At 63.8% G+C, this 27,653-nt stretch overlaps 3 protein-coding genes across 5 annotated transcripts; 2 read left to right on the forward strand and 1 right to left on the reverse strand.

The window, feature by feature from the left end:
- Window positions 1–875: 875 nt before the first annotated feature.
- Window positions 876–12,770, forward strand: LLGL1 (LLGL scribble cell polarity complex component 1). 2 transcript variants are annotated; one of them, XM_058849554.1, is made up of 23 exons: window positions 876–1,054; window positions 3,625–3,722; window positions 5,759–5,840; window positions 5,923–6,053; window positions 6,440–6,598; window positions 6,678–6,840; window positions 6,928–7,063; window positions 7,153–7,207; window positions 7,287–7,444; window positions 7,527–7,744; window positions 7,833–7,900; window positions 8,172–8,325; window positions 8,712–8,816; window positions 9,023–9,315; window positions 9,389–9,542; window positions 9,620–9,773; window positions 9,855–10,138; window positions 10,336–10,600; window positions 10,696–10,810; window positions 10,914–11,008; window positions 11,117–11,240; window positions 11,313–11,392; window positions 11,590–12,770. In XM_058849554.1, exons 1-22 carry the CDS (start codon window positions 974–976, stop codon window positions 11,389–11,391), a joined length of 3,171 nt encoding a protein of 1,056 aa, XP_058705537.1. In that variant the 5' UTR covers window positions 876–973; the 3' UTR covers window position 11,392; window positions 11,590–12,770. The 2 variants fall into 2 exon arrangements, with proteins under 2 accessions (XP_058705537.1, XP_058705538.1); XM_058849555.1 differs by having other exon boundaries at window positions 5,923–6,038.
- Window positions 12,771–12,890: 120 nt separating this feature from the next.
- On the reverse strand, window positions 12,891–22,256 carry FLII (FLII actin remodeling protein). Its single transcript, XM_058849553.1, has 30 exons — window positions 22,128–22,256; window positions 21,502–21,612; window positions 20,394–20,465; window positions 20,207–20,287; window positions 19,814–19,899; window positions 19,516–19,677; window positions 19,306–19,409; window positions 19,031–19,206; window positions 18,794–18,951; window positions 18,602–18,686; window positions 18,197–18,344; window positions 17,942–18,075; window positions 17,618–17,830; window positions 17,358–17,537; window positions 17,202–17,284; window positions 17,048–17,122; window positions 16,750–16,833; window positions 16,512–16,683; window positions 16,325–16,429; window positions 15,964–16,155; window positions 15,550–15,738; window positions 15,319–15,458; window positions 14,993–15,218; window positions 14,652–14,806; window positions 14,466–14,526; window positions 14,262–14,390; window positions 14,076–14,182; window positions 13,789–13,894; window positions 13,639–13,704; window positions 12,891–13,479 (listed from the first exon to the last, which is right to left on the reverse strand). Exons 1-30 carry the CDS (start codon window positions 22,188–22,190, stop codon window positions 13,345–13,347), a joined length of 3,798 nt encoding a protein of 1,265 aa, XP_058705536.1. The 5' UTR covers window positions 22,191–22,256; the 3' UTR covers window positions 12,891–13,344.
- MIEF2 (mitochondrial elongation factor 2) lies at window positions 22,256–26,953 on the forward strand. 2 transcript variants are annotated; one of them, XM_058849564.1, is made up of 4 exons: window positions 22,256–22,385; window positions 22,845–23,019; window positions 23,462–23,639; window positions 24,624–26,953. In XM_058849564.1, the coding sequence occupies exons 2-4, from the start codon at window positions 22,852–22,854 to the stop codon at window positions 25,667–25,669; spliced, it is 1,392 nt and encodes a 463-aa protein (XP_058705547.1). In that variant the 5' UTR covers window positions 22,256–22,385; window positions 22,845–22,851; the 3' UTR covers window positions 25,670–26,953. The 2 variants fall into 2 exon arrangements, with proteins under 2 accessions (XP_058705547.1, XP_058705546.1); XM_058849563.1 differs by lacking the exon at window positions 22,256–22,385 and adding an exon at window positions 22,392–22,553.
- The last annotated feature ends 700 nt before the right edge of the window (window positions 26,954–27,653 follow it).

A 27,653-nucleotide genomic window follows, 5' to 3' on the forward strand; every position in this document is an offset into this window, starting at 1 on the left:
TCCCTCCTCAGAGCAGACCCACATGTGCCGCCAGCCTCCCCACCCTCAGTGTGCGGGGCTGTGCCTGCCCTTCAGCCCCCTCCATCCCTGAACGCACAGCCCACCACCGCAGCATCGTTCCCCGCTCACCTCCGGGCTGTTTTCCACCCCAAAACCCTGCGTCACCCCAGAGCCGCATCTCCCCAGGGCCGGGGTTAGTCAGCAGGGAGGGGAAGCCATGCCCTGCCCGGGCTGACTCACCCCAAAACTGGGTGCCGGGCAGGTTGCTCCCCGTCCCACCTTGGGATGATGCCGTGGGGGGAGTGGAGAACAACATTCCCGGAGCCCTGGCGGGAATAATGAGTCGCCAGCCGGGAATGAGGCTCGAATGCTAATTCTGGGAGACGGCAGGATGCTCCAGGCCTAGTAGCCGGGGCGCCGCCATGTTGATGCACCCCATGGCTGTGGGGCACATGATGAGACCCTAAATCCACGACACCCCACGCTTTTGGGGGCTTTATGACCACGATGAACAGGTCTGGGGTGTCCTCACTGTCCCTCACCATGCCCAGGGGGAGGAAAAACACCGAAAGAAGAGGATTTAAAAATTAATATAAATAAATCCAGCGCAGAGGGCGTTGAGTTGGAAGACTACACGTCCCATCAGCAGCCGCGGCGGCGCAGGCGCAGCTCGGGGGGCGGGGCCGCGGCGCGCGGCGCGCGTTGCCGCGCGGTGATTGGCGGGCGGAGCTGTCCGTCAGCGTTCCGCCCCGCCCCCGCCGCGGCGGTGCCTGCCCGGGCTCGGCGGGCGCGCGCACCGGGACCCCGCACCGGCACCGGGGACCCCGCACCGGCACCGCGCCCCCTGCCGGCCCCGCCCCGCGCCGCGCCCCGGCCCCGCCACCGCCACCGCCGCCCCGGGACCGGCCCCGGGACCGCCGGCCGCGCCCGCCCCGCCCGGTACCGCGCCGCCGCCACCGCCGCCGGCCCAACCATGATGAAGTTTCGGTTCCGGCGGCAGGGTGCCGACCCGCACCGCGACCGCCTCCGCCACGACCTCTTCGCCTTCAGCAAGGTGCGCCTGGGGCGAGCGGGGGGCGCGGCGGTGGATCCCGGGGGGCGGCGACCACCGGGAGGCACCGGGGGTGCCGGGCAGGGTGCAGCGTGCGGGCAGCCCCCCGGTGACGCGGGGCTCTGGTGCCCCGGCGGGATGCTGCCCGCGGGGAGGCGAGCGGCGTGCGGGGCACCGCCCCCCGGGACCGGCGGAACCCTCGGGGGAGCCGCGCACCGGGACCTCCCCGCTCCCGGGGAAGGGGCACGCAGAAAGGGCAGGGCTGCCTGGCCGGGGGACCCCGGGACCGGCTGCTGGGCCGCCCCGGGAGGATGGACCCCCGGGAGTGGGTACCGGGAGTCCCGGGCGCGGGATGCGCCCCGGGGGTTGCGCTCCTCCCCGTGCGGTGCAGGGCGCGCTCCGGGACAGGATGAGACCCCCTCACCAGCGCGACATCCCTGTCCCCAGCCCCTCTTGGGAGGGGTTCCCTGGAGCGCCCCGGTTCCCGCACTCCCCCTGTCCCGTGGATTCCCCAAGGCCTCGCTCTCGGGCGTTTTGGGGTGACCCGTGGTCCCACACCCTGTCTGGCCTTGGAGCATCCCTGGCTGCATCCCCCGTGTGGGGCTCAGCCTCTCACCCCAGGGGTGGAATACTGGGGCGCTGGACCTCCTGTGTCAGCAGGAAGGGCTGTGGTGATGACCCCGTGGCCTTGGGGTTCCCTGTCACCCCAAAGATGTGTCTCTGGGGGGCCTGGGGGAATATCAGAGGTCAGTGCTTATCCCCCTGCTCCCTCTGAATTTCCCCACTTGCCCCCCTCGTTTGGGGTGGGAGAGACCCCCAAGTTCATCAAGCTCACAAGCCCTGGGGTGCCAGACCCTTCTCTCGGGACATCGGGCTGTGCCAGCGGGTGCCCACCTGGGACTTGGTGCCCCTTGTCCCGGCAGCGCCGCGCCATTGGGACCAACCTCCCGCCCTGGCCGTGGGGCAGGAGACCACCGGCAGTGGCCCCTGGAGGAGCCCAAACCGTGTCCATCATCATTGGGCAGCATCCTGGCACCACTGTGGGGTACTTACCCAACTCATGGTGGGGACGGTGGCCAGATGGCCCTGGCACCGCAGGGACCCCCGGGCTGTCCCGCAGCGGGACCGGGCTGCGCGGTGTCTGCTGAGGGGTCAGAGCCACCTCCCAGTGCCCAGCACAGCCCTGGCCCCACAACTCGCTGCCACAGATGAGGATCTGGCCAAGGTGCAAGGCTCAGCACAGCCAGAGCCCCTCTGGTTTTGGGGAGCACAGTCCTGGGTGTTTGTGTGGGTGTGTGCCAGTGGGATGTGCAGGGGGGAGACTGAGGAGAGCCCCTCTCCGTCCGTCCCGCCTCTGGGGCTGCCGGCTGCCCACCTGCCTCCCATTAATGGTTGTTTTTCCTCCCGAGCTCCAGATCTGCCTGGGATTTGCTGTAATTTGGCCGGGAGCGCGCCTTGGCCGGCCGGCACAGCCTGCCGGATGCGGCCCCGCTGCGGGGGCTGCGTCTGGGGGGCTGAGCCGGGTCCCCCTTTGGGACTGGGAGTGCTGGGGAACTGGGACAGCGCTTTTTGGGGAATCTTTGCCGGTGTCATCCTGTTAGTTTCTGGCCTAAAGCATCACCGTGGTGTCCCTGTGCTGCTGCTGTCCCAGCTCCTTCCTCCAGCGCAGCGTGCATCCCGGGGGGATTCAACGTGACCCACGAGCATCCACTTCCTCGCCCCTTGGACGTGTTGGGACCCGCTTGGATGGGCCGGGATGCCTTGGATGGGCTGGGGACGTTTTCACGCTGCTGAAAGTGTCCCTTGGGCGGGGAGCAGGAGCTGGGGTGACAGCGGCGGCTGCGGAAAGCCGCCCCGCTGCGCCTCTCGGATGCCCCAGACAAAGGGAGCAGGTCAGGATCCGGCCAGTCTGGCTCCGGCGGCCTCCGTATCTTCTGATCGCGCCGTCGCTGCTCAGCCGAGCTGCCCTCGGGAGCCCTGCGGTCCCCTCACCGCGGGCCGGGGCGGTGGGTGCCCCCCGCGTCCCCCCGCTGCCAGGGCAGCCCCTCCCGAGCCGGCGAGCCCGGGCACGCCGGACGGCCGGGACTTCCTTGGGAAGGTGCCCGCGGGCGACACGCGGCTCCGGCGGGGACGTCCCTGGCGCTGGCGGGTCCCGCTCGCCTGGTTCTGCCGCCCGGCATCGGGGACGGCCGGTGATGTGGCAGTGGGGGTCCTGCTCACCTCTCCTGGGGTGTCCTCACCCCGGGGGTTTAGAGCAGGGGAGTCCCATCCCCAAAGTGCTGGCGGGCGGTGGGACAGCTTGTTCAAGGTCAGACCTACCCCGGCCCGTGGTGTGGCTGTTGGGCTGGGTTTTGGGGTGCTGGGCGGCATTTGGATGAGGAGCGATGTCCTCCCTGCCCAAGGCTCTCCTTGGTGGCACTGGGGGACAGAGCAGCATCTCTGTGGTCCCCCCTCGCAGGGGTGATGCTCAGGCTGCTGCAGGGCCGGGAGCTGTGGGGCTGAGGGGGGCTGTGGAAGGTTTGGGGGTGTCAGAGGTGGGGGGTGCCGCTCTGACCTGCCTGTCCCCATGGCAGACGGTGGAGCACGGCTTCCCCAGCCAGCCCAGCGCCCTGGCCTACGACCCCGTCCTGCGTGTGATGGCCATCGGCACCAAGGCGGGAGCCGTCAAGCTGTATCCTTTTCCTCCCACATGAGCAGGAGGTAAGGAGCTCCCGGACCCTCCTGCACTCACTCCTCCGGCTGTCCCCATCCCGGAGAATGCTTGGAGACGTGGCCGTGCTGCTTCTGGCCCATCCCGCAGCCCCCACTCGGCTGACGTCCATCCCTCGGTCCAGCTGTGCTGCAGCTGGGCCGGGCGGCGAGGGGGCGGCTGGAGGAAACCCCCACCTCGCCCAAAACTCCGGGGGTGGAAAAAGGGCTCGGCCGTCCCGGGGGCTCATCCCGGGTGGGGGTCCTTCCTGCTGTTACCCCACTTATCCCTGGGGGGCTCCTGCCCATCCTGGCCTCATCCGCGCAGCCCTCGGGGGCGCAGCGGGGGCTCCGGCCGGCCCAGCGCCGGGGAGAGGGGCTGCGGTGGGCGTGCAGCCCGCTCCCGGCTGGGGGGCCGAAGCGGGGGACGCCGAGCGGGGCCGGCCGGGCTTTGTTGCCGGCAGCGTGCAGGGAGACTTCAGAGGGCTGCTGGCGAGCGGCCAGGGCTGGATGCGGCCCATGCTCGGGGGGCCCCGCGCCGCAGGAATGCGGGGTGGGGGCGCGGGGGCGGCTGCGCCCGCAGCGGGGTCGGGGTGTGGGGGGCGGCCGCTCTCCCCCTCCCCCAGGCCGGCGGCTCGCTGCCTCCCGAGCACAAAGATGGCGTGTTTTGTTCTGCCGGGACCGCCCGGGTGCCAGCCCGGCCGCGACGTCGCCGGCCGCCCCGCTCGCCCGCCCGGCCCGCGGTGCCGGTCCCAGCTGAGCATCCCCCCCGGCACCGCGGGGATGAGGTTGCGGGGGGCTGCGGTGCCCTGAGCATCCTCTGCGGGGATGGTTTTGGGGTGGTACCTAGCGTGGTACCCCGTGCCTATACAGCCCCGCTCCAGCTGCCTCCGAAAAGATGCTTCTGCAGGTTGGCGGTGCCGGGGGAGCCGGGGCCGGGCGAGGCAGCAGCCGGAGCTGGCCTGACTGGCGTTACTGGTTAGTGGGGGCACCCCTGGGTGCTCCCCGGCCAGGCTGGGTGGATCAGGTTGTAGACAGCCTGGCATTGAGGGGCAGCCAGCACCTGGGGGGGGTCTCCTGGGGCAGCTGGGGGTCCCTGGGCTTGGAGCATCATCCCACACGCTGGTGACACTGCTGTGCCCGAGCCACTTCCCCTGAGGGCTCTCAGCTCGTGGCACTATTTTGGGTGGGGAAACACCCCAGAATGAGCAAGGATAGGTGGCATTCCCCATCCATGTAGTACCGAGAGCTCTCTGCGTGCTCCCTGCTTCATTCCCATGCCCCGTTGTCTGCTCTCCCCAAAACCCCGTGGCTGTCGCCTGGCTCTCCGGCTCAGCTGTGCCCAGCACTGCCAGAGGCAGCTCCTGCCCGGAAGGTGGCCAGGAACAAGGACCCCCAGCACACGGCATGCCCAGATGTGGCTGCACAGTGCCCTGGGGACACCGGGCTGTGGGGAGCAGCTGGCTGTGTCTGGGGGTGCTGGGGATGCCAGGCCGGGGTGCTCCGTGCGGTGCTGGAGCCGCTGCGCGGGTCCTGCCGCGGTTCCTGCCGAGCGGCGTCGCCGAAGGAGCCGGGACCAGTCGGGTGAGTGAGGCTGTGCCGCCGCATGCCGAACCCCACCCCGCTGCCGGAGCGTGCCGGGGCTCCCGGCGCCTCTCGCACACCCACCCCGGCTGTGTGTGCTGGCCGCAGCCTGACCCGGGACATCCCGGCAGGAGGTGCTTGGTGGATGCCAGCCTGACCTGCAGTGTCCCAGCTGGAGGTGCTTGGTAGATCCCAGGCTGATCCAGAGTGTCCTGGTTGGAGTTGGAGGTGCTTGGTGGATCCCGGATGGGGGTGGCGGTGCCAAGGCCAGCTCTGGCATGGGGTGCAGCCAGAGATGCTCTGCCCTGACTCTCCTGGGGACAGGGGTCTATCCTGGTGTTTGCAGGCAGAACTGAGGGAATTCAGAAGGTCCTGAGGTTTGCTGGGGAAGGGGGAGGTGCTCTACCCTCGTTGTTTCTTTGACGGCTCCCTCAGCTATGGCGCACCGGGTGTGGAGCTGACAGGCCTGCACAAGGAGACGGCCACTGTCACCCAGCTGCACTTCCTTCCCGGCCAGGTACGTGGGGGTCCCGGGGGGAACCTGGCAGGAGCCCCCCAGCCCCTCACACACGCTGCTGTCATCCCCCCCCCATCCCCAGGGCTGGCTCCTCTCGCTACTGGACGACAACACGCTGCACCTGTGGGAGGTGTGCCAGAAGGAGGGCTGCTCCCACCTGGAAGAGACCCGCAGCTTCGGCCTCCCGGGACGCCCAGGGTCCGGCAGCGCTAAGTACTTGTCTGGGGGGGTCGGAGCCGCTCCCCCGCGGGGCTGCGGCCGCAGCGGTGCCGCTGCCAGCTGGGAACGGCGCGTGGGAGCAGCCGGCCTCCCCGGGCGGGATGGTGGCCAAGGTCCTCTCCGTGATGGTGTTTTCTCCACTGGGATGTTCCTCTGATCCCAACTGAGATGCTGAGTGCAGGGAACAGCTCTGGACTTTTTATGGCGCTGGCAGGGCCTGGGGATGATTAATGGCTCTAATTGCTGTCGGCACTGAGGCAGTCCCTGTCCTTGTCCTCCTGCACTCAGGGAGATGGGAATGTAGGGATGGAGCAGGGGAGGTCTGGGGTCTCTCTGATGTTCCCAACACGGTGCTGAGCCAGCCCCTGTTTCCCCCCCAGCTGCTCCCCTGGCATCACACGGGTGACCGTGGTCCTGCCGATGGCTGCTGGTGCCATGGTCTGCCTGGGCACTGAGGGTGGTGCCGTGTACTTTGTCACCCTGCCCACCCTGACGCTGCTGGAAGACAAAACTCTCTTCCCAGATGAGATCCTGCAGAGGTGAGAGCCCTGCAGCCCCCATGCCCTGTCCCCAGCACCCCCAGCCCCCCTCTGACCCCCTGTGCATGTCCCCCCGCAGTGTCCCCGATGATTACCGCTGCGGGAAGGCGCTGGGGCCCGTGGAGTCCATCCAGGAGCACCCACGCATTGGCAGCCGGCTCCTCATCGGCTACAGCCGGGGGCTGGTGGTCCTGTGGGAGCAGAGCACTCGTGTTGTCCAGCATCTCTTCCTGGGGAACCAGGTACCGGCACTGGCGTGGGGCTGGTGGGGCTGTGGCCCTGTGTGTGTGCCCCCATCCAAGTGCTGAGCCCCCCGTGTGCCCCCGCAGCAGCTGGAGAGCCTGGCCTGGGAGCAGGGCGGGAGCAGCATCGTCAGCTCCCACAGCGACGGCGGCTACATGGTGTGGGCAGTGAGCGGCACCGGCCAGAGGAGCCAGCAGCCCGTCATGTCCACCATCCCCTATGGTACAGGATGGGGGTCTGGGGGGGCTCTGGGGTCCTGATCCCCTCCCCATCCCAGTGCTACAACCACAGTGTCGGTGTCTCTGTTTCAGGGCCGTTCCCTTGCAAAGCCATCAGCAAAATCCTCTGGCGAACCTGCGAGTCGGGGTAGGTGGGTGGGCTGGACATGGGCAAAGGGGGCACTTGGGGGTCCAGGGTCTGATGGCAGCTGCTTCATCCCACCCAGGAACCCCTTCATCATCTTCAGTGGGGGGATGCCACGGGCCAGCTACGGTGACAGGCACTGTGTCAGCGTGCTGCAGGGCCAGACCCTGGCCACGCTCGACTTCACCTCCCGTGTCATTGACTTCTTCACCGTGCAGAGCGCAGAGGTGCCTGAGGGAGGTACGTCCTGCCAGGGCCACCCCGGGCAGCAGGTGATGGTGTGGGGGTCCCCACATGCAGCAGCCATCTCACCCCTCCCCAGGCTTTGAGAACCCCCGAGCCCTCGTGGTGCTGGTGGAGGAGGAGCTGGTGGCCATCGACCTGCAGACGCCGGGCTGGCCCACCATCCCTGCCCCATACCTGGCACCTCTCCACTCCTCTGCCATCACCTGCTCCTGCCACGTCTCCAACGTGCCCCTCAAGCTTTGGGAGAGGATCGTCAGTGTGGGCGAGCAGCAGAGCCCCCGGCAATCCTCTGCGGTCAGTGATGGGGATGGTGGGGAGGGGTCCTGCTGAGCCCCTTCCAGGGGGCTTCAACCCTTCATCCCCTCTCCATCCCTCCCTCCAGGCTTGGCCCATTGATGGGGGAAAGAACCTGGCCCAGGAGCCCACACAGAGGGGGCTTCTCCTCACTGGGTGAGTGTGCTGGCAGCAGGGAGGAAGCCTGAGAAACCCAAAATGCCAGGGGACACATCTACACCCGTTCCTGCGGTGGGGAATGGGATGGGGTGGTGATGCCCCTCTTTTTGGGTGAGCTGCCCCTTGTTCTGGCTGGGTATGAGTGTGTCACCCGCTGCACTGTCCCCCGTGGTGCTCCCTCTCTGGCACGGTGGCTGCCAGCACACAGGCAGCTCTTGTTAGCCGGGCAGATGTTGGGGCCCCACACTGACAGGACCCCCCCGCCCAGGCACGAGGACGGCACGGTGCGGTTCTGGGACGCCTCGGGGGTCTCCCTGAAGCCCCTCTACAAGCTGGGCACGGCCAACATCTTCCAGACAGACTGTGAGCACAACGACAGCCTCAACCAGGCGGGCGAGGAGGAGTGGCCTCCGTTCCGCAAGGTGAGGTCCCCTGGGCAGGGTGACGCCTCTGCACCCTCCCGGCTCTGCCAGCGCTGGAGGGGCCAAACCCAGAGCCAGGCACGGGGGATGCACCTGCCGGAGCCATCCCGGCTGCGCCCCGGGGACGTGTCCCCCGGCTCAGGGCACAGCTGCTGTGTGACGCACTGCGGGGACACAAGGGACGCTTGTTCCGTGGGCCCCGTCCCGCGGGTCTGCCCCAGCATGGAGGAAAGAGCCAGGGGCTGCGTGGGGACAGGCTCCTCCTGGGCGTGATGCCCAGAGTGGCCCGTGTGCCACAGCTGGTGGAGGGGTGTGGGGTGCAGGGGGGGCTGCCCCACAGCTGTGTGCGGGGTCCTGGCTGTCCCTTCAGCTGTCCCCTCCCGCAGGTGGGCTGCTTTGATCCCTACAGCGATGACCCGCGCCTGGGCGTGCAGAAGATCGCGCTCTGCAAGTACACGGCCAAGATGGTGGTGGCTGGCACGGCGGGGCAGGTAAGGTGGCGCAGACAGAGCAGGGGCTGCCGAGCACCTCTTGGCTCCCCCGTTGGGGACCCACAGCTTGAGGGGGGCTACAAACCCTGCAGACCCCCATAGCTGTCCTTGAAGGGCTCCTACCCTGGGTTTAGTCCCTGGTGTGCGGCTGTCTGTCTGTCTGGGGGGGGATCCAGCGTGTCCCCCTGTCTGTGCTGTCCCCGCAGGTGCTGGTGATGGAGCTGAGCGATGAGAAGTCAGAGCACGCGGTCAGCGTGGCCACCGTGGACCTGCTGCAGGACCGTGAGGGCTTCACCTGGAAAGGCCACGACCGGCTGGCCCCCCAGAACGGGCCCCTCCTCTTCCCCCCTGGCTTCCAGCCCAGCGTGCTGGTGCAGTGCGTGCCCCCCGCCGCCGTCACCGCCGTCACCCTCCACTCCGAGTGGAACCTCGTGGCCTTCGGCACCAGCCACGGCTTTGGGCTCTTCGACTACTACCGGCGCAACCCCGTGCTGGCCAGGTATGGGGGGACCTCGCTGCTGGGGGTCCCCTGGCGTGACGTGGTGGGTGCTGAGCAGGGTGGGTGCCCGCAGGTGTACGCTGCACCCCAACGACTCGCTGGCCATGGAGGGGCCCCTGTCCCGCGTGAAGTCCCTCAAGAAGTCCCTGCGCCAGTCCTTCCGCCGCATCCGCAAGAGCCGCGTGTCGGGCAAGAAGAGGCTCAACGCCAGCAGCCCCTCCAGCAAGGTGGGCAGGGAGTGGGGGTTACCGTGGCAGCTTCCCATCCCTGGCAAGCAGGGACTGACCCCATGTCCCTTCCCCAGGTGCAGGAGGCCAACGCGCAGCTGGCGGAGCAGGCGGGTCCCCCCGAGGTGGAGATGACGCCGGTGCAGCGGCGGATCGAGCCTCGCTCGGCCGATGATTCGCTTTCAGGGGTCGTGCGGTGCCTCTACTTCGCCGACACCTTCCTCCGTGATGGTGAGACCCTCTCCCTCCCCGGGAAAAGCCCCCAAGCTGGGTTTTTGGGGAGGGGGCTCTGACACTGCTCCACCCCCACAGCCGCCCACCACGGCCCCACGATGTGGGCAGGGACCAATTCTGGGTCGGTGTTCGCCTACGCCCTGGAGGTGCCGTCGCAGGAGAAGTTCTCGGAGCGGGCGGTGGAGGCGGTGCTGGGGAAGGAGATCCAGCTGATGCACCGGGCACCGGTGGTGGCCATTGCAGTGCTGGACGGGCGGGGGAACCCCCTGCCCGAGCCCTACGAGGTGTCTCGGGACCTGGCCAAGGCCCCCGACATGCAGGGCAGCCACTCCATGCTCATCTCCTCCGAGGAACAGTTCAAGGTGAGCGCGGGGCTCAGCGTCCCACGAAATGTCCCACGTCCTCTTTGGATGTCCTCATCACGCAGGGACTGGAGGTGACCAGTCAGCTTTGGGGGCTCTCCTGTGCCTGTGCTAGGGTGGTGAATCCAAGGGGAAGGTGCCCCCCTAAACCCTGCAGGTTCCTGTCCTCCCGAGCCTGGCTCCTCTTGCCCCTCCAGGTGTTTACGCTGCCCAAAGTGAGTGCCAAGACCAAGTTCAAGCTGACAGCACACGAGGGCTGCCGGGTGCGGAAGGTGGCTCTGGTGAGCCTGGCCAGCGCTGGCTCCGAGGAGCGGCTGGAAAACTGCCTGGCGTGTCTCACCAACCTGGGGGACATCCACATCTTCACCGTGCCCAGCCTGCGGCCCCAGGTCCACTACAGCTGCATCCGTAAGGAGGACATCAGTGGCATTGCCTCCTGTGTCTTCACCAAGCACGGCCAAGGTGAGGACACAGGTGACATCTGTGTTGATGGGATGTTGACCTCACCTGCAGCCCTGTGGGGGATCCCTGAGGCTCCTTGTTGTCCCCCCCTGCAGGTTTCTACCTAATTTCACCATCGGAGTTTGAGCGCTTCTCGCTGAGCGCCAGGAATGTGACGGAGCCACTGTGCCGGCTGGAGATCGCCCGGCTCCAGGACACCTCCTGCCTCAGGTGGGCTGTCTCGGGGGTGTGGGGGGCTTTGCTGTGATGGAACCCCTGTACACCCACCCCATGACACTGATTCTGGCCATAACTTCTCCCTGTTGCCTTCCAGCAACAGCTCAGCGGTGACACCGAAGCTGCCACAGGCGAACGGCACCCACGTCCCACGCGGCTCCGAGGGCCAGCCCTCCCCCTCGGACAGTGACCGTGAGTGACCACCCTGTCCCTGCACACACACTGTGTCCCACAGCCCTGCTCCAAGCCTGCCTCTGTGTCCTGGCTGTCCCCAACCCCTCCTGTTTCATGACTCCCCAGGGTCCCCTGAGGAGCACCCGGCCGCCTTCTCGCCCGGCCCCATCGACTCCCCGAACAGCAGCATGGAGAACCCGCTGGACACCACTGGGGACATCACCGTGGAGGAAGTGAAGGATTTCCTGGCGTGAGTGGGGTGGGAATGGGGTAAGAGATGCTATGGGGCCGTGGCAGTGCCTCTCACCCTGCTCTGCCCCAGATCCTCGGAGGAAGCGGAGCAGAACCTGAGGAACGCCAGCGAGGACGAGGCCCGGCCCACGGGGATCCTCATCAAGTGAGGTCTGTGAGGGGCTGGTGGTCCCTGGGGTGGGAGTGGGGTTTGGAGCTGGTGCCCCAGCGCAGTGCCCTGGCTTCCTGATCCATCACTGGAGGATGGAGTTGTGATCCCTGGGGCTTCTAGAGGAGGGGGGGGAGCAGGAGCAATGCCTGTCCTGAGCCCCACCAGCTCTCCCTCTGAGGAGCTGCCTCACCCACAGGCATCGCCGGCCTCCCTGACCCATCTCAGTGCTCGGATTCCCGGGATGCGCGACTCGACTGGACCCCCGTGCCCCCTCCCCACGTAACGTAGACTCGTCTCCTCTCTAACATCCGCGCCGGCCGCCGCTGCGCCCCGGCTCCGGCACTCCCCACGCACCTCCCTGCCCGGCCGCCGGCCCCCGAGCCCGGGCCGTGGGGCACAAACTCTTCCCGGGGAAGATAAATTCCTTTTTTATACACGGTCGAGTGTCACTGTCCCCTGCTCCAGAGCCCCCTTCCTGGGGGATGCTGCTGCTTCCCCGGCTCCACGGGGAGGGCTGGGGCTTGTGGACCCCCCCTTGTCCCCCGGTTTTGGTCCCTTGGGGCAGTGGGGGGCCAGAAGCCCCCGGGCACGGCCCCCCCGTACCCTGGTCTGTGTTTACATGCCCAGCTCCCTGCAGTTTACAGCCCCGTTCCCTGCCTGCCAGGAGGCTCTGCCTGCCGCACAGGGACTGTCCCCAGGGGAGCCCAGCAGGGATCCCCTGACTCCCAGGTGGGCAGCAGAGACCTCGAGCAGCCCGAGGAGGGGCACGCTGGGGGGTCACAGGTGGCCTTTTTCTCTTAGTGGCTTCTCCAAGGGCTATTCTCCAGGTTGGGCTCTGTGCCTGCTGCTCCTTTCTGACACTAATTCCTGCCACGGGGTGGGTTTGGGATGTTTGGCTGTGGAATTACACACCGGCTCCTGCTCCTGGTCCATGTTGGTGCTGGGGGGGGGCAGATGGGGCTGCCCCAGCCCCCTCCTGCCCCAGGCTGGGCTGCCCCACCCTGGGGGTCTCACTGTGCCAAATCCCCTCTGGGCTCTGAGCCTGGCCTCGTCCTGCCGGGGGCTGGGGTGACGCCGGCTGTGTCCCCTGGCCCGTGGTGGCTGTTCCCACGGGGCTCAGCTGGCCCCTGCCCCTCTCCTTTTGGGGACCTGTGGCCCCCCCGGGCTCTCCTGCGGTACGTGTGTGGCTGGGGGGGTTTGGGCTCTGTTGCTGCCGGCCGAGGCCGGGGCTGTAGCGTCCCTGGTAGAACCTCCCCCCCAACCTCATCTTTTTTTTTTTTTTTTTTTTTTTTGGTAAGATGAATTTAGCATTGTTTAGTTATTAAAAATACTGGTTTTTAATATTGAGAATAAAGCATTTAATATCAACTGTCTGGGCTGCAGGTGTTTGCTGAGCCTTGGAGCCAGGTGAGTGCTGGGGATCCCCTGAGCTGCAGAGGGGCACGATCAGGGCTGGGGGTGACCCCGTTTGGGAATGAATCAGAGCCTGGGACAGTGTCGAGGTGAGAAGTACAGCCTTTATTGATATGATCCAGATGGGCTGATCCCTGCTGGGGGTCCATCCCCCAGGACAGCAGGGACCAGCTGTAAGGCCCAGGGCTGAGAGCCCCTCACTCCCCCCAGTTCTCCTTAGCAAAGCATCCTCCCACCCAAACTGGGAGCCACTCCTGTCCCCCAGTCACAGGGGGAGCTCGGCACTGCTTTGGGGCAGCAGCAGCAGCCCCAGGCAGGGTGTGACAGGGGCCCACACCACCCTGCCTGTCCCCCAGGAAGGGAAGGGGCTGAGCTGGGCCCCGTGCTGGGAGAAGGGGGGACAGAGGGACAGCCCCAGTGATCCCCACGGCTCGGGGGGAAGCGGCTCCAGGCTGAGCCTGGCGTTGGTGGCAGCGCGGGGTGCCGGGGTCCGGCTGTGCCTGGGGGCCGTGGCCGGAGCCCCGCGTGCTCCCAGCCCTTAGGTGGGCGGCTTGCGGAACACGCTCCAGGCGTGGAAGCAGCGCGTGAAGGGCCAGGGCTCGTTGCCTTTCCGCACCAGCCGGAGCTTGCGGGGATGCGCGGGGTCCTTGGAGCGCATGTGCTGGATGTAGACCTGGGGCAGAGCGTTGCCGTGGGGGCCCTGACCCTCACCCGCCTCCAGGGGTGGTATTCCCCAGCCCAGAGCTCTGCACTGGCCACATCAGGGCCCCGAGGGGAGATGGAAGTGTCCAAATCTTCCCCCACACAGTCCCAGGATGGAGGGAGGTCTTACCTGGCACGCCTTGAGGCTCAGCTTGATCTCCACCTGGCTGGTCTGGGTGCCCACCCACATGTAGACCTGCAGAAAGGATCAGCAGCTGGGCTCAGCCCACAGAGCCACGGGGAGATCTGGGCCCAGGACAGCCTCATGCCCCCAGCTCACCTCCCGCCCGTTGTCCAGCAGCATGATGTCATCATCAGCCAGGTCATCCTGGCAGAAATCTGAGCACTTTTCTGACACAGAGAAATAACCTTTCTCATTGGAGCATCTGCAGGGAGATGAATTCATGAGACATGAGTTTGTTAGGACTCAGCTGGTGCAGAGGGAAGGGATGTGAGGGATGTGATGGAGCAGCTGTTCTGGCTGGTTGGTTCCCAAGGGGAATGGGGCTCTGTGGGAGGAAGGGAAGCAGCACAGACTGCAGCACCCCCCTCCAGGCCAGTGCCCACCTGAAGAGCCGTGAGTGCTTCATGTAGTCGGCATCTTCATCGTAGGGCTTCTGGCCCCCAATGCCCACCCAGAAGAAGTTTTCGGGTTCTTCTCCCTCGTTGATGACCTGAAAGGGCAGGAACAGGGCTGAGTGTGGCCTGGGTGGTCGCTATCACCCAGGTAAGGTGGCACTGAGCCCTGCTCACCTGTTTGCTGTAGGAGTCATCAAACATGTGGTTCATGATGTCCTCAGCCAGCTTGGCCTCATCAGGGTCAGCAGCCCGGCCCACCCAGGTGTAGACAATGCCCTGGTTGTCCGTGCTCTCAAAGGGCACCTGGGGGACAGTGGAGTCAGGGCTGCCCAGGGGGGCACCCAGGCAGCCCAGAGGACGCTCAGCCACGAGCAGTACCTTGAGGATGAAGCAGAACTCAGAGTTGAGGAGAGCAGCGTCTGTGTTGATCTGGATGCACCTGGAGACGGAGCCCCCGAGGCACAAATCAGCGGGAGACCCATCAGCTGTGCCCACAGCAGGGATCCCACCTGGACCTGGCAGCCGTGGGTGCTGCCTGGCACGGAGCAGCCCTGGGGCACTGACCTGGTGCAGAGGGCCCCGCCGTTGGTACGGATGTGGTACAGGCTGGGCTGGGGAGTGCTGACCCGGTCCTTCCGCTTGCCCCGGTGGATCACAAACCTCCTCTTGAAGTGCGAGAGGAACTTGGGGTTCTCCTGCTGCTGGGTCATGCGTACCACCTGGACAGGGGTGGGTGTCAGAAGGGGCATAGGGACTTCTCAAACACAGCTCCAAGCCCCAGCTGCACCCTCCTGCCAGCTCCCATCTCTGCTGCTGTCCCCTGTTTCAGCCTGAGAGGCAGAGAGGGGATGGAGAAGGAGAGACAAAGCTGGGGCACCCCTATGTCACCCCCCAAACTGTGTCACCTCCAGCTTGCCGCGGAAGTGACTCTCAAACTTCTTCTGGAGGCTGAAGGTGAAGGTGAGCCAGCCCATGTTGGAGGCCTCTCGGCCCTGCCAGAAGTAGACGATGCACTGGGAGTCTTCCTCAGGCTGCTTCTCCTCCTCTTCTTCCTCACCTTCCTCTTCCCCTTTGCCTTCACCCTTCTTCTTTTTCTCCTCATCCTCCTCGTACTCCACTGGCACCCAGTACCTGAAGGCAAGAACAGGGAGTGATGTGAGGGATGGCACAGTTGGGAGCTTGGGGACAGTGTGGTCCAGCAACCTCTGAGAGGGGACAAGCCAGGTGTCACCTGCACAGGAAGACGTAGCAGTCGTGGGTGTGGAAGTGGCCAAACTCCTCCTCGGGCAGGCGAGTGAATTTCTTCCCCTCCAGCACGAAGCCCTCCATGCCATCCAGGTCCTCGTTCCACTCCTCCATCAGCTGCTCCGCCTGTGCCCCCACGTGTTCCGTCAGCCCCCCAGCTCCTCCATCAGCACCCAGCCCCTCGCCCTGGGGGATTCATGGGGGTCCCCAGCCCTACCTCGCTGAGGGGCATGGGGGGCTGGCGGGGCAGGAAGAGAGCAGTGAGGTCGGCCTTCATCTGGTCCTTCTTCTCGGCGTCCTTGCGGACCTTGCCGGCCAGGCCGCCGTCCTGCAGCACTGTCTCGGCGTTCCGGGTGTAATCCACGCGCAGGACGTCATCCCAGTTCTTGAACTTGGACTTGAACACCTACATCACGCAATCATTAAGGCTGGAAAAGTCTTCCAAGATCATGGAGTCCAACCTGTGACCGAACCCCACCACATCAGCCAGATCAGAGCACCGGCTGCCACGTCCAGTCATTCCTTGAGCACCTCCAGGTGTTCAAGGTGTAAATTGGGGAGCAGGTAACAGACCCTCGGCCACAGCCCCTTCCCAGGCAGCCAGCCCCCATCTGAGGGGTCCATGTCCTACCTGGCACTCGGTGCCCTCCAGGTTCCTGGTGACCATGGCGTGCTTGGGCCGGTGCAGCATGGTGCACAGCTCCTGGCTCAGCTTCAGCGCCGCCGCCCGCACCAGCCGTGACGACTTCCTCCCGATCCAGATGAAGACGTCGGACCAGCAGTCCAGGATGTACACGCTCTTGGTGTCCAGCAGGCTCTGCAGCTGAGGGCACCGCAGGGAAGAGGGGGTCAGGCACCTGCAGGCGTTCCCAGCTGGAAAACACCCTGCGCTGCTGGCTGAACCTCCCTCTCCCAGGGCACTGCTGGAAGCACAAGGGGCACAAAACCAGTCTCACTGGTCAGACTGGGAGAACCTCCCCACCCCATCCTACCAGGCGCATCTCTGGCATCAGATCAGCCTTCAGCCTCTTCTTGTGCTCCACAGAGAGCTTGTAGTTGATCTGGGGAAGCTCCAGGTAGCCCAGACCGAGGCCAACCTGCAGCGGGGATGGGGACAGAGGTGAGGGGGGGCTGCAGGACCCCAGCAGGCCTGATGGCCCTACGGATGTGGCTCCCCACCTTGTACAGCTTGGGCTTGTGGGGCTGGAAGTCATCAGGGACACAGGGTCGGATCTCCTCGGGCTGCCCTCCCAGCACCTCCCAGAATTCGGGGGTCTCCTGGCCCTGGGTGAGCAGCGTGATCTCGGCCTTGCCCTTCCGCTCGTTCTTGTTGATCTTCTCAGCGAAGAGCCTGCAGTGGGAGCAGGTGAGATGGCAGCTGGGCTCCCCACACCCCCGGCACCCCTACCAGCCCTACCTGGCCTTGGTGGTGCTGCTCAGCGTGGCCTGGCTCCCTCGCCACACCAGGAGGTCGAGGCCATGGTCCAGGAGGAAAACAAACCTGGTGGAGAGAGGTGAGAGGAGTCAGGAGAGAATGGGATGCGCTGATGATTCTCCCCAGCCTGGGGGTCCCTGCAGGGCACCAAGCGGGGTTTGAACCCATCTTGTAGAAAGGTGCTGGCACAGCCCATCTGCACCACAGAACTGCAGTTATAATGTCTCAGGTGGACCCTGCTGAACCTTCTGCAAGGACCCTCTGTCCCCTGGCCACTCACCGGGGGTCCAGCGATGTCCCCTTGAGTGCCACCGGCTCCAGCTTGACGTTCTTCTTCCCATAGACACGGTAGAGCCTGGGGAAGGGACAGCCACGGTGGGAGGTGGGGCACTGCCTGCCCCACACATCCCCCCAGCTCCTGTCCCCAGCTGTACCTGGTGACGTATTGCGTGTCCTCAACGGTGAAGAAACCGCTGGCCGTGCCACCCTCGATGTAGGAGATGTCATTGTCAAAGACCTGGGGACAGAGAAGGGGTGAGGGTGGGACAGGAGGGCTCGGGGGCTACAGGGGAGCTGGAGGTTGGCCTCACCTGAAGGAACTCTTCACTTTCATCCCCCATCTCCTCCCGGATGCTGCGGCACTCGGCGCCCAGGTAGTTGCGGAGGTTGACGGCGTGGATGGCGGAACAGGCCTTCTTGTCCAGGGTGGCCTCCTGCCCGATCCAGTAGTAGATCTCCCAGTTCAGGGAACCGTTCTCATCCAGGAAGGTCTGGGAAGGACAGGGTGTGAGATGGGATGGCTGCAGCTCCAGGGAGGGATGTGGGGGGACCCTTGCTCCTCCCTGGGTACCTTGAGCACAATGTAGCAGTCGGCTTCGTAGAACTTGCCGTGGAAAGCCTCGTCCACCAGCGTGGGCACGAAGTTCTCGATCTGCCAGACACAGAGGCCGGGCAGCTGCCCCACATCCTCACTGAAGAACTCTGAGTAGTCCAGCTGTGGCTTCTCCAGGCCCTGGTCCCAGCGCCGTGTCTTCAGGTCTGGTGCCTTTGCCTCCCCACTCTCCTGTGGGATGGCAACAGGTCAAATTAGGGACAACCGGAACCCTGCTGGCACCCAAGGTATGCCAGGGCCACTGTGATGCCCTCGGGGCCCCTCTCCCACCCCAGACCCTACCTCTATCTTCTTATTCTTCTCCTGGGCCACATCTGACATCCCCTTCAGCACCTGCTTGGCCTGATCATCCTGGGCGGAGTCCTTGCGCCGCCGGAGCCGCATCTTGCGGGCCAGCGGGTCCTTGGTGCCGCTCCCTGGGGACACGGGGACGGGGTGAGAGCCTGTGAGGCACCCTGTGGAGCACAGGTCACTTCCCAGCCCCTGCCAGGGCCGTGCCAAGGCAGGGGCTGGGTGCCCCCGTCCCTACAGACGTACCCGCGGCGGCGGCTGCGACGGTGGCGGGGGAGGCTCCGGCCAGGCGGAGCTGGTTCTGCAGGGAGAAGTCGATGTTGTACCACTCCGAGGAACGATCCGCCGGCTTTGGGGGCATCACCAGGTTGGGGTTCTCGCGCACGTCCAGGATCTGCCAAGGAGGGCACAGAGACCTCAGTGAAGCTCACAGGGACATCTGAGAGTGTGGCATGGACCTTAGAGCACTCCAGGCCTCAGTGAGATGAGGGGATGTGGAAGGAGACCCGAAATCACAGCCTGCCTGAGCTGAACCACGTGGCAGATTGCAGGTCCTGAGCTCATCCAGCCCACCCTCCAGCCCTGGGATCCCAGGGAGGCACTGGGGCTGTGGTGGAGCCAGCCCAAGGTGGAGAGGTACTGGGTGCCCACCTCCACATCCGTCAGGAAGTGGATGGCCTCCGGCAGCGTCACCAGGCGGTTCTTGTTCAGCACCAGCTTCCTCAGCTTGGAGCACCTGTGGGACAGTGATGCTGGTGACAGGCCAGCCCAGGGTGACCTGCGACCACACAGCCTCTGTGTTCCCTCCTGGGGACACAGCAGATCCAGTTGTGCGTTCCTTACCTGCACAGGCTCTCAGGGATCAGCTCCAAATTGTTGTTGGCTGCCATGAACTCCTCAAGGTTGGTGAGCTTGCCAATGCCCGAGGGGATCCCATCAAAGTCCAGCTTGTTGGAGTTCAGGTACATCTTCTTCAGCTTGGTCAGCTTACAGATGGCTGACTGGGGAAGGAGGAGATGGTGGGGTGAGGGAGAGCCACGGAATCAGGAGCAGGGATGGCACAGAAGGGCAGGGACATACAGGCAGGGAGGTGAGCTGGTTGCGGGACAGGTTGAGGGTCTCCAGCTGGGTCCACTGGTCGATGCAGAGGGACAGCTCTGTGATCTGGTTGCTGCTGAGGTTGAGGCGCCGCAGGCTGCCCAGGGTGTAGAGACACTCAGGGACACGGCTGAGGTCGTTGCAGGACAGATCCACGTCTGGGGGAAGAGACAACGGGGTGACACCACCAGCCAGACCAATACTGGGGCTGGGAGAGCCCCTGGAGGGCTCTGTGGGGCTGGATGCCCCAGCCCTACCTGCCAGGTTCACCAGGCCCTCGAGGCTGGTGGGCAGGTTGCTCTGCGTGCGCTGCGTGTTGCGGAGGTGCAGGGTCTGCAGGGCCGTCATGGCCGGGAGCTGCCTGCGGACCAGGGAGAGCCACAGGACAGAGAGAGCGTCAGGAGGGAGCAGAAACCCCAGTCCCAGCCCTGCCAGAGTGGGAAGCAGCCTGGGAAGTGGGGCTGTACCGGAGCTGCGCGTGCAGGAGGGGGTTGTTGTTGAGGATCAGGGTCTGCAGGTGGACCAGGCGCCTCATCTGTGGTGGGAGACTCTCCAGCTTGTTGTCACTCAGGTCCAGGTAGAGCAGGTCTGTCAGGTTGATGAAGAGCTGGTTGGGGATGGTGTCGATGCTGCAGGGATATGGGGAAATTCAGGACCTGCACCGGCCCCTCGAGGAGGGGCAGAGAGAAGGACCCAGAGAAAAGTGTGACCAACAGAGGTGACCGTGGCCAGGAGAGGGAGATGGTCACCCTAGCCTGGACCCACCTGTTGTGGCCAAGGTTAAGGACCAGCATGTTCTTGGCATTCTCCAGCTCCCTGGGACACTCTGTGAGCTGGTTGTAGCTCAGGTCCTGGAAAAATGGGAGCACAAAGCAGCTGTCAGCCTCTGCCCACACTCAGCCACCACCTGAGGACTGGGGGGTATCTCCAGGGACACAGCAGGAGCTGGACCAGCACACAACCCAGGGAACCCATCCATGGCATCAGCCTTTAGGGAAGCACTGCCAGAGGGCAATCCTGCCAACAGCCAGGAGCTGGAGCTCTGACATGGCCTTGGGACTGGTGCTCCCAAGGAGCACAAGGAACCAGCAAGGTGCAGGAATGGGATCCATGAGGCTGAGCTGGCTCCTGTATCAGCAGAGGAGATTCTGCACTCACCAGCACTGAGAGGTCATCCAGCTGGAAGATGTCATCGGGGACTCCTGAGTTCTTCAGGCTGTTTGCACGAGCCACAATCGCCTGCAGAGGGGAGAGGGGCAGGAATGCAGCTGCCTGTTGAGCCCCCAGGGTGCCCTCAGATCCCAGAGGTGTCTGGGGACCCCTGAGGCAGGAGGGGGACACTCACCCGAAGGCAGGGCAGGCCAGAGAGCTCTCCATGGAGCGTGGTGAGGCTGTTGTGACTCACGGAGAGATGTTCCTGCAGGGAATCCCAAGACAAGCCCCAGTGAGCAGAGAGAAGAGCTGGGGCAGTGCAGGACAAGGGCTGGGCCCCACATTGATGTGGAGGCTCCTCCATCCCAGGAGAGCTGGGGACTTGTGCAGCCCCGTCACACACAGTTGGGACACTCCCAGTCTGGTTGGTTGTGCTGCTTCCACATCCCTCATTCCCTGGGGTAGCCCTGGATGGACACCTCAGCCCTGCTGTAGGGTTTGGGGTGCTCTGGCCCACACAGTCCCTGTGCAAACAGATCCCAGTCCTTGGAAACACCTCTCACTGGGTGATCTGGAAACGGGCACACGTGGGCACTGCTGGGGTAGGAGGAATTTCCCTGGGGAAATGTTTTCCTCTGAGCATCACCAGCCCCGGCTGTTGCCTGCTCAGGAACACGAGGAGTTGGCAGGCTGTGGGAGGGATGCCAGCATTTCAGTCTTACTGTGGCCCCCGAGCACCTGGCAGGGCTGGCGGGAGCGCGGCTCTGAGTGGCACAGAGGGATTCCCTGCACCTGCCACAGGGACAGGGACTTCTGGCAGCATTTAAAGCACTGGGTTTGTCTGACACTGATGGGATGAGGTCCCTGATGTGCCATGGACACCACCAAAGCCAAGCTGAGCTACAATTCCACCAAGGGCCTGGTCGAGCCACCCGAAAAACAAAGCCAGATATCCTGCTCTTCACATACTTCAGCAAAGGAGAAGGAAAAAAAGCCCCAAAAACCTTGATCCTCTCCACTGTGACCATCACCCTTCCCTTCTGCTACAGGACAGAGGATCTAAGCATAGTTTTTAATCTGGCTTTCTAGGGAAACAAGGTGAAACTGAGTGCATCTCAACCCCACTCCTGACAACTCTTGCATCCCATTTTAACCACACATTTTAGCTCAGTGCTATTATTAGACACTGGAGCATCCGCTGCTGAGCCACGAGGCTGGGAACAGGCTCTTGTCAGATCCCACAGCCCCAGTGGGACAGGGGAGCCCCATTACATCCCAAAACCATCCCAAATGGGGCTCACCAGCTTCTGGAGGGCAGCGAGCTCCTCGGGCAGGTAACAGAGCCCTGTGTGGTTCAGCTTCAGCCAGCGCAGGCTCGTCATCGCCTTCACATGCTCGGGGAAGTATCCGCCCTGGGGAGAAGGAGGAGGGTGAGGAAACCGCCTGTCCCATGGGATGAGGGTCTGGGGATCTCAGTCTGAGTGATGCTCTGTGGTCATGGGAGGTTTGGGATCGGGAAGTCCTATGGGACTGGGAACTGTGGGGTCATGATGATCCAGTTCTAAAGGATTGGGAGCTGTGGGGATTTGGGTCAACCAGTCCCATAAAATTGTTAACTAGAGGGTTGGGATCACGCAGCCCTAGGGGGCTTAGAGCTGGCAGGCGGGTATCGATCACTCCTATGGGATTGGGAGCTGGAGGCTCGGGGATCACCTGTCTCTCTGGGACCCCGGGGGCCGGGTTGCTCAACCATAGCGGCTCGATGGGCGTCAGTGCCCACGGCACCGGGACTACTCCGGGTCACCCACCCCGGGCGGGGCCGGGATTCCCCCGCCCCGGGGACCGAGCCAGGCCTGACAACCCCGCGGGGCCCAGGCCCTCAGGGGCCCTGCGGGCCGGGCTGTCCCCCGTTCCCGCTCCCCCGCACCTTGAAGTCGTTGCCGCTGAGATCGACGCCGCGGACGAAGGGCAGGACGCCGGTGGCCGCCATGGCGGAAGGGCGGGGGGACCCTGAGGCGGCACCGCGCCCCGCCAGGCCCCGCCCCCTCCTGGCCCCGCCCCCGGGCCCGCCCCGGCCGTGACGCACACGGGGAAGGGGCGGGGCCTGGCGCTACTTCCGCGCGCGGGTGGGCGGGGCCTCGCCGCGCCGCGCCCCCATTGGCTGCGGCCGCGCCGGGGGCGCGCGGTGAGTGCGGGGCGGGGGCAGCGCCGGGCCCGGGCCGGTCCCGGTCCCGGTCCCGGTTCTGGTGCTGCCTCCGGTGCCGCCTCCCCTCGGTCACGGGGGTCGGGGGGGCTCCCTTCCCGCGGGCCGCGGTACCGCCCCAGCGCCGTCGGTGCCCCCCGAGGCTTTGCGGTAGGGCCGGCTGAGCAGCGGGTGACCCTTCCCCGGCGTGTCCATTCCTTCTCCGGGATGCCCCTTCCTTCCCTGGGGCATCCGTTCGCTGGGGTGCCCCTTCCTTCCCTGGAATGCCTCTCCCTCTCCCGGGGTGTCGTTTCCCCGGGTGACCCTTGCTCCCTCGCCGCACCCAGGCGTCCCGGCGGCGGCGGCAGCGTTTGTCCCGGAGGAAAGCGGGCCAGCGGAACCCCTCGTTCTCCAAACCCTGCGGCTGTGCCTGTCTCGGGGTGACACTGCTGTTCTCCGCAGGGCGACCATGGCGGCGTTCTGGCAGCAGCGGGGCAGGCGGCAGGAGAACGGCGGGCTGGGCAGTGTCATCGACGGGCTGGGCAGCGTGTTCGATGTGCTGCTGGCCAACGCCAGGCTGGTGCTGGGCGTCAGCGGCGCGGCCGTGCTGGCCATCGCCACGCTGGCCGTCAAGAGGGTAAGGCTGGGGGGAGGATCACAGCAGCTGGGTAGCCCCAGTGTGGTGGGGCAAGATGTGCCCCAAACCTCGATGTTTGCTCCTGAGCTGGTTCCTTGCATGCAGCACGAATAGCACCGGTGCTGGCAGCAGCGCCATGGGCATGGAGCTGCCTGCTCCTGCCCTGTGGAACTGTGTATCCAAGTTCAGTTTATCTGGATAAACTTGGGATACAGTATCCCATCCCAAAAGGCACCTGGGGCTTATTTGGATATCTGTTTTCCATGTAAAACCTACAGGAAGATGATGTGCACACTTGTGGCTCCCCAAACTGGATGTTTTTCTGAGCAGAAGCCTTGAGTGGGGCTGTCCCACCATGTGTGTACTCGAGGGACTGTTGTCACCCACAATTCATGGAAAACAAAGATAACAGCTTGTCCTCTTGGGTTTTCCTTCCCTCCAGCTGATCGACCGAGCCACCAGCCCTCGGGATGATGGCGATCCCAAAGCTGAGCAGAAGTCCCTGGAGGAGAGCTGGCAGGACTTGGCATTAATCAAGACAACACCAAAACCCCCCAAGAAGCAGAGAAGGGAAGACCTCAGTGAGCCTCTGCTCTCTGCAGCTCAGCCTCTGGTGCCAGGTGAGGCTCCCAGAGCCCAGCCAAGATCACCTTGTTGTGCTCCAGGAGCTGGGAGCTCCGCGTTATTTTTAGCTCCGTGTCCGGAAAGCCGACCCGACTGAGCCTGCCCTCCTGGAGCCATGGCCCCTTTTTAGGCAATGCCTGTGGGAACAGGAACCCTGCTGACACCCAGGGTACCCCGGCCAGCGCTGTGGGGCGGGGGTGGCAGCGTTTGTTTCCTCTGGAGCAGCGTTGGCTGCGCTCGTTTTCTGGGTCAGCTCTGCCTGTAGGAAGGTGCGCTTGGGAGCTGCTGCAGACAAAGGCTGCCTTGTCTTGCTGTCCACAGAGATGGCGTTTTTCCAAGTGGGAAACTGGCCCAGCTCGGTCCAGGGCATGTCCTGAGATAGTGGACCCAGAGCAGGATTGTTTGGAGGATCCTTGTGTGAGGAGGTGAAGGGGCAGGCACTGATCTCTCTGATGAGCAGTGAGGACATGCAGGAACACAGGAGCTGTGTCAGGGGAGGTTTAGGGTGGATATGAGGAAAAAGGCTCTTTCCCCAGAGGGTGCTGGGGCATTGCCCAGGCTCCCCAGGGAATGGTCACAGCCCCAAGGCTGCCAGAGCTCCAGGAGCATTTGGACAACACTTTTGGGACAGGGTGGGATTGTTGGGGTGTCTGTGCAGGGCTGGGAGTTGGACTTGAATGGTTTTTTGGGTCCTTTCCAACTCAGCATATTCTGTGATTCTCTGACCCTGGCAGCAAGTCCCTTGCCTGGTTCCCATCTCTGGCTGAGGAGCGAGGCTGGGAACAGTTGGGTTTTGGGGTTGGCATGGGCTCTGCATGGCTGAGAAGTGCTGTGGGTTTGATGAAGTCCCTTGGTGAGGTTGATGTCACCTCCAGAGGGGTGGGCTGAGAGCTGGGCACCCAACTTGTGCCTATTCCTCTGCTGCTGAGGGTTTCAGATGATGTGCTCAGAGCTGTGACTTCTCCTTCCCCTTCTCACAGATCCCAAGGGCTGCTCTGCCCCTCTGGGGGCTCCTCAGGTCAAGTCCAGCCCCCTGCGCTGCCTCACGCTGCAGGAGAAGCTCCTGTCACACAGCAGCCAGCTGGCTGTGCCCGAGATCCAAGTGTCCCTCGTCCCACAGCTGGCCAGGAACATCTGCACCCACCTGCAGAACTTCCTGCGGAGCAAATGCCCAGAGCTGCCCTTCGGCCGCCTCTTCCTCAGCGGAGCCCTGCTTGATGGCCTCGAGGTCCTGGCAGCTGACCACATCCACCTCATGCTCCCGGTGGTGCTTGACACCGGGCTCTGGAGCCTCATCTCGGGGGAGGACACCGTGGTGAGGAACCCCCAGTACTGGATGATCAAGAGGATCGATCTGGGGTATTTCCCTCGTGGGTGCAGCCCCTGGGACAGGTTCATTGTGGGCCGGTACCTCTCTTCCAGCGTGCTCAACGAGACCCTCCACAAGCTGCTGGTGGCCTCCATCAACTGGCCTGCCATCGGTGGCCTGCTGGGATGTGCCATCCACCCCGTCGTGGCCTCCCGGGAGCTGAAGCTGGAAGTCAAACACGATCAGGTTGAGCTGAGCATCACCCTCTTCCCAGTGGTGGAAATGGAGGACAAGGTTCTTCTGGCTGTTCCTCCTGAAGGACTGGTGGAAAACCTCTGGCTGGAGAGCTTTTACAGGGCGGAGGTCTCGAGGGTGAAGCAGCTGGATGCTGGTGACTCCGGGGTTCGGCAGCTCTGCCTCCGCATCCTGAACGGCGTCTGCAGGAGCCAGCCCAGCCTGCACAAACTGGGTGGCAGCCCCGTGACCCACGTCATCCTGCACCTCAGTGACACTGCTTCGGACTGGGCAGAGGAAAGCCTTGCTGACAGGTTCCAGCAGGTGCTCGAGGAGCTGGTGGCCTCTCTGGAGAAAGGAGTCCTGCCTTCTTACTTCAACCCCAAAATCAACCTGTTCTCCGGGCTGTTGGAAGAGGAAATTGATGAGATGGGCTTTGTGCTCTACAGGGCCATATCCGAGCCAGAGGTCCTGCTCAAGTGACTGGTGTGTCAGGAGCTCCTGAACGTGGGGTGTTGCTCCTCTGCCTGCTGCTCCCTGCTGTGAGGGCTGTGATGCTTCTAGTTGACTAGTCAGTAAGAGGCAAAGTTCTTGCACTTTATGAGAAAAAGAAATGTTTCCTGTGTGAATAAAACGTGCCTGAGCAGAGGTGGGTGCTGGCAAAAGGAGCCTTTGGCTCAGAGGCTCTGCTGAACCCAAGGATGTGAGTTCTGTCTGCTGGGAGCCCAGTGAAGCATGTTTGGTCTCTGGCTCCCTGTGTTCTCTGCCTGTCCCAGCTGTCAGGTTCCCCTCACACTGTGAGACCAGCTGGATCTGGAGGGGAGCAGCCCCTTCCTGCTGCTGTGTCCTGCAGACCCCTCAGGTGCCACGTCCTGGGTTGGTCCTGTCACCAGCACCCCACGTGGTCTCACTGTGCCAGCACTCACCCACATGTAGGATTTTGCCAATCCAAAATAAACCCTGTGGATGATCTGGGTGATTGTCTGGGTGCTGGATGGTACAGCCATAGCAAATGGGGGCTGGGGGTTTATTCCTTGGAAACCCTTCCAGCTGCCAGAAGGGGTGAGCTCAGCCCTACCTCTTTGTTCTGACAGTGTTGATGCTGCCCCAAAGAAGGGGCCCTTGTCCCGTGCAGTGTTTTGCTGGAAGATGGTCCTGAAAAGGAGCTGCTGGTTCTGGGGAAGTTCCTGGTTTCAGCTGGAGGCTACAGCAGGGCTGTTTCCCCTCCCCGGTGGGTGGGTGGCTGCCAGTGTCTGTCTGCAGGTCCTGTGTCACCTCCCAGTCTGTCTGGTCACCTTTTCACACATGTATTGCTGCTGTCTTGAGGTCCTTCTTATTCCCTGGAGCCCCATGGTATGGGGTGGGGAAGCAGGGCTGGAATGATGTTGTGAGCAGAGTGTTTGCGAGAACTGAAGTGGTTTATGCTTTTTATTAAGAAGATATATTTTGTTTGGGTATTTTGTTGTGTTTTTTTTCTTTTCCTTTGAGTGGCTGCTAGTAGGGTTTGGTCTGGCTCTAGTCCCAGAGAAAAGGAATTTATTCTTGTATTTAATGGGAAGAGCTGGTTTTGCACGTGGGTGGAGCTGGAGAAATCCTGTGGACTTCACTGTGAGCAGCTGTTGTGGTTTAGTTTTCTTTACAGCTATCCTCTTGTTTATGGGAGGGAAAAAAACCTGCTTTTCCTCCCAGTCTGACAATTACTTGTTCCTCCAAACTACTTCCCAGGTGTTAGTGATGAGAATAAACCTTCCCTGTGCACACATGGAACCATGGTGTCAGCTCTCTTTTGTCTCCTTCCCCCGGTAAGAGCTGAAGTGACACCCCAGTGATGTGGTGGCCATCCTGGGAACTACCCAGGGCATGTCCCTGCTGCCTGGAGAGCTTGGTGATGGTCAGATCCCATCCTGCAAAGTCTTCCTCCTCCTCTTCCAAAGCCCTGGACTCACAGAGTGCCTGGCTGCAGTGTGGGAGCTGTCTGGACACAGCTTGTACCACTTACAGGTCTCAGCTGAGCATTGAGCAGGGTGAGACTCCTAAAGCTGCTCCTGGCTGATCCACCAGCAAGGTTTAACCTGCTCCCTGTGTCCTGCTCCCCGCTGCTGTTGCCATTCCAAGGTGTCTGGCCAGGCTGCTGCCCTGCCTTGGCTCAGTGGCTGCATTCCAAAGCCTTGTAATGCTGTTATTTTAGCCCAGGGTGTGTATTTTTAGGCCACGGCTGTTAATGATGTGAGGGCTACAGGGAAGTGCAACCCAAATTCTCCTGACTTTCTGCATGGATTTAGGCCTGATAGCAATGGACTGCTGCAGGGTTTCAGGCTCTGTTTCAGACCTGTGCTGTTGTGGGCTCCCCTCCAAGTGCTCCAGCCTCCTGCCTGTCCCCAGGAACTGCTCTGTGCCCAGGAGCAGGATCCTGAGCAGCACGGGAGGTCCTGGCAGCACAGCACACAGAGAATCCTGCGGATCTCCC

Source organism: Poecile atricapillus, chromosome 14, assembly GCF_030490865.1.
Source record: "Poecile atricapillus isolate bPoeAtr1 chromosome 14, bPoeAtr1.hap1, whole genome shotgun sequence".
NCBI lineage: Eukaryota > Metazoa > Chordata > Aves > Passeriformes > Paridae > Poecile > Poecile atricapillus.

Bases quoted from the DNA above. Each gene is read 5' to 3' on its own strand.
- LLGL1 (XM_058849554.1), top strand. From the start codon at position 974: ATGATGAAGTTTCGGTTCCGGCGGCAGGGTGCCGACCCGCACCGCGAC. The intron at 6,599-6,677 runs GTGAGAGCCCTG...GTCCCCCCGCAG, and splicing joins CCAGATGAGATCCTGCAGAG to TGTCCCCGATGATTACCGCT. The intron at 10,811-10,913 runs GTGGGCTGTCTC...GTTGCCTTCCAG, and splicing joins CAGGACACCTCCTGCCTCAG to CAACAGCTCAGCGGTGACAC.
- FLII (XM_058849553.1), bottom strand. From the start codon at position 22,190: ATGGCGGCCACCGGCGTCCTGCCCTTCGTCCGCGGCGTCGATCTCAGC. The intron at 14,183-14,261 runs GTGAGCAGGGCT...CTGCCCTTTCAG, and splicing joins ATGACTCCTACAGCAAACAG to GTCATCAACGAGGGAGAAGA. The intron at 13,895-14,075 runs GTGGGCACTGGC...ATCTCCCTGCAG, and splicing joins AAGCACTCACGGCTCTTCAG to ATGCTCCAATGAGAAAGGTT.
- MIEF2 (XM_058849564.1), top strand. From the start codon at position 22,852: ATGGCGGCGTTCTGGCAGCAGCGGGGCAGGCGGCAGGAGAACGGCGGG. The intron at 23,020-23,461 runs GTAAGGCTGGGG...CCTTCCCTCCAG, and splicing joins CCACGCTGGCCGTCAAGAGG to CTGATCGACCGAGCCACCAG. The intron at 23,640-24,623 runs GTGAGGCTCCCA...CCCTTCTCACAG, and splicing joins AGCTCAGCCTCTGGTGCCAG to ATCCCAAGGGCTGCTCTGCC.